Source organism: Loa loa, assembly GCF_000183805.2.
Source record: "Loa loa unplaced genomic scaffold supercont3.248, whole genome shotgun sequence".
In the NCBI taxonomy this organism is placed as follows: Eukaryota; Metazoa; Nematoda; class Chromadorea; order Rhabditida; family Onchocercidae; genus Loa; species Loa loa.
In genome coordinates, this window is record NW_018108428.1 from 79,060 (window position 1) to 82,524 (window position 3,465).

The following is a 3,465-nucleotide window of genomic DNA, read 5'->3' on the forward strand; positions in this document are numbered from 1 at the left end:
TTTTTTTTTTCTTTCGTTTTTCAACAAAAATTTTCCAAAAAATAAGTGGAAGAAAGAAAGGAAAAGAAAAAAAAAAGTGAAATGGATTCATTTGCTAACAATTGCTATGGTACGTGACGTTTCTGTCGTATTATTTTGTGCCGCTGATAGGATAATTTCTTGCTTTGAAATAAGTATTATAAAAAAGTGGACATGTATTGCCAGATATACTAATTGAGGATATGCTAACGGTAATGGTACCCAATCAAATTTCCGTAAATTAGCTAAATTATTTCGGAAGCATCTAATTTCCTGAAAATAAATTGGATTAAATTTTTATCATAAAAAATTTATCATATAATAATTGCTAATATAAAATTATAAAATAAAAAAATACACCTCACAAATGCGTTCACAGTAATAATCACTGTCAATTAATTGTCTTTGACGAGAGGTACAAACAATAGAAAGTGCCCATTGTATAGGTAACCAATATTTTGATCCAAAATCACAATCAACTTGATCGAATTTTATCTTCTCATGTGGTAACATGAAACCAAAAATGAAACGATGAAATTTTAAAAAATTTTATTTTTTAAAAAAGAAAAAAGCTTTTAAGCAATCATTATGAAATAGAAATCATGTGAGCAAAACGGAGATTAAAATAAAAATTTTAAAGTAATTTTAAAATTATCATTTATCAATTGGATTTGATTGCAATGACTTCATTTATTTAATAATCAAATTAAATTCAAGCTAATTACTTTAATCATTTTAGGTAATTGGAATAAATAAATGAATTGAGCTGATTTATAAACAAGCAAGGAAGAGGAAAACAGAATTCCGAAAGGAATCGTAAAATTATCATTTATCTATTAGATTAAATTGTAATAGCTTCATTTTGTCGAATAATCAAATGGAATTCAAGCCAATTAGTTTAATTAAAATAATTAAAGAATATTTCGTAAATAGATTTTACCTAGTCATTTAAAAAGTATGAATTTTTGTAAGTATAAATTTTATTTGATTATTTATTTGAAAGGAATAAGTGAATTAAGTTAATTAATAAATGAGCGCAGCAAAATGCGAGGAAAGTTGCATTTTTGAAATAATTTTAACAAATTATTTCATTGTTTTAACAAATTATTTCTTTGTCATTTATTAATTTGATTAAATTATTGCCTCATTTGTTTGCTAATCAAATAATATTAAGCCGATCATATTAATTGAAATAAATAGATGAATTAAATTAATTAATAAATAAGCAAAATTTTTATCATGTTAAGTATGTTAAAAGCTTAATTTTCCCTAACCCTAGATATATTTTTCTTTTTTTTTTTCAATGATTTTATTTTGATTTAATATCTGATATAAATATTGATAAAAAAAAAAAATTATTAACATCTCACCAGCTGAAACAATAGAATCAATTGTGGGAAATCGTTTTCGTACAGCAATACTAAAATCTCGTGATGCAAGTACTTGAGCTAAACAAATATAACGGACAATATTACGCCGTATCATACGACCGTAATCCGTATTAATATGAATATAACCAGATACTGTTAATGATAAACTGTAAAAAAAGAAAAAAAGAAACAATAATAATAAAAGATAGAAATATTGATTGTTGATAATTAATTAATTGATCATAATTGCTCTCTTGTTAATTTAAAAAAATAAAAAATATAAAAATAGATAAAAAACGATAAAGATCTTGTTGAAAATTTAAAAAAATAAATAAAACTTCTGAAAATACCATTTATTACTTCTTTATTATAATTGTAAAAGTTAAAAAAGAAAAGGAAAAAATGCATTTCCTAAGTGGGAAAGCAAATTAATTCATTGGAAAATAATTAATTAATTTAAAAAATCAAATAGTAAAATTATCAAGAATAAAAATAAAATAAAGAAAAAAAGACAGAGCAAATTATAAATCGAAAATTTTAAATTTAATTTGTAAATTTATTATTGAACAAAAAAAATTTTCAAAAAAAACTTGAATAATTTAAGAATTTAAAAAAAAAAAATTAAAACAATTATAACGCAAACCTATCAATGAAACCAATATGATAAATCATTTTTTGCCATCGTGTAATAATTGCCTGAACAAGAAAACCAAGCATAAATTCAATTGGTATCATTTTAAATGTTTCTTGTGATTTAAACCATTCTGTTATTTCCGCAACTATTCTATAATTATCATTTTAAAAAAAAAAAAAAAGTTAAATAAAATTTATAATAAAAAAATTAATTTGATAAATTTTAAAACTTTCCATATTACTACAATTATACTTTTATTCCTTTTTGCATTAAATAAATAATCAATAATGTATGAAGCAAATTTTCAATAAATAAATCAATCAATCAATATCTTCTATATTACATTATTTAATTTTAAGAAACAAATAAAAACATTTAAATTAACAATTTTTAATGAAATGTTAAAAAAAACGGCAAAAAGAAAAATCAAAAAAAGAAGTAGAATTAATTATTTAAAAGATTTAAATAAAATTATACTTCCGTATATTTTCTGGAAGTATATTATTGAGAAATATATTAATTGATAAAAACATTGATAAAAATACGATAAGTTCAATTAGCACAAGTTTCCAAATACTTCCACGCCATCGTAATAAAATAAGAAAAAGTGTCCATGGTTTTGAGTTTGATAATTGCAAATTATAACAAACAGTCATCTAAAAATGCAAATAATTTTTGTAAAATGTTATATTTATCAGAAATTGATAATTAATTGATAATATCATTTTATATTTTTTATTGAGAAATTGATTTGATCGTTGTTTCAAATTTTGAGTTAATAAAAATTTACATTTATTGAATTCTTTTATTTACAACAAATACAGTATAATATTGAGCAAGAAAGGAAAAAAAAATTTTTATGGAAAGGTTAATTTTTTTTTCCTAATTCAATTATCTGCTTTATAGTATATATAAGTAAATTATGCGATAATAAGATGTTTTAATGGAATGAAAAATATTAAATTTGAAAATTTTGATAATTTACTTTCATCAAAAAGATGCTATTAAAGTTTAAAAATTTATTATTTTCACTAAGAGAAATGTTAAATTTAAGAAATTTGCAATTCAAATTTGTTAAAACAAAAGATAATTAAATTTAAAGAACAATAATTGGTGAATACTTTTTTTTTCACTTTATATTTAAAATATTAACAATTATGTGTTATATACTCAAGAAAAAAAAAGTAAGCAAATTCTTTAAATATGGAATGAATGTTGTCCATAATAATTAATAAATGAATTATTCATTTCTGGATAATTATGTATTTTAGTAATTTTATCATCGTAGAATTGATGAAGACTTTTTCATTTTGATATCAATTCCAGTGCTGATAATAAGATTTTGCAAAAATTCGAATCATTTCTTCTAGCATACATGTCATGTCCATATATCTATCCAGTTGCAAGAAGAACTTTCATTTTTGTTATTAAAACAATGATAAT

General features: G+C 21.0%; 2 protein-coding genes across 2 annotated transcripts in view; both read right to left on the minus strand.

Annotated features, from left to right (window-relative positions):
- LOAG_18288 (hypothetical protein) overlaps window positions 1-531 on the minus strand; it is a gene marked incomplete at both ends in the record, with an annotated part of 2,187 nt that extends 1,656 nt beyond the window's left edge. The window contains 2 exons of the mRNA XM_020450949.1: window positions 100-291; window positions 379-531. Coding sequence (XP_020305320.1) covers window positions 100-291; window positions 379-531 — 345 coding nt within the window. The remainder of the gene's footprint in view (window positions 1-99; window positions 292-378) is intronic.
- A 724-nt stretch (window positions 532-1,255) lies between these two features.
- LOAG_13738 (hypothetical protein) lies at window positions 1,256-2,678 on the minus strand (the record flags this gene model as incomplete). The annotated part of the gene is made up of 4 exons (XM_003149245.1): window positions 1,256-1,293; window positions 1,389-1,555; window positions 2,032-2,172; window positions 2,500-2,678. The coding sequence occupies 4 exons, from the start codon at window positions 2,676-2,678 to the stop codon at window positions 1,256-1,258; spliced, it is 525 nt and encodes a 174-aa protein (XP_003149293.1).
- Between the last annotated feature and the right edge of the window lie 787 nt (window positions 2,679-3,465).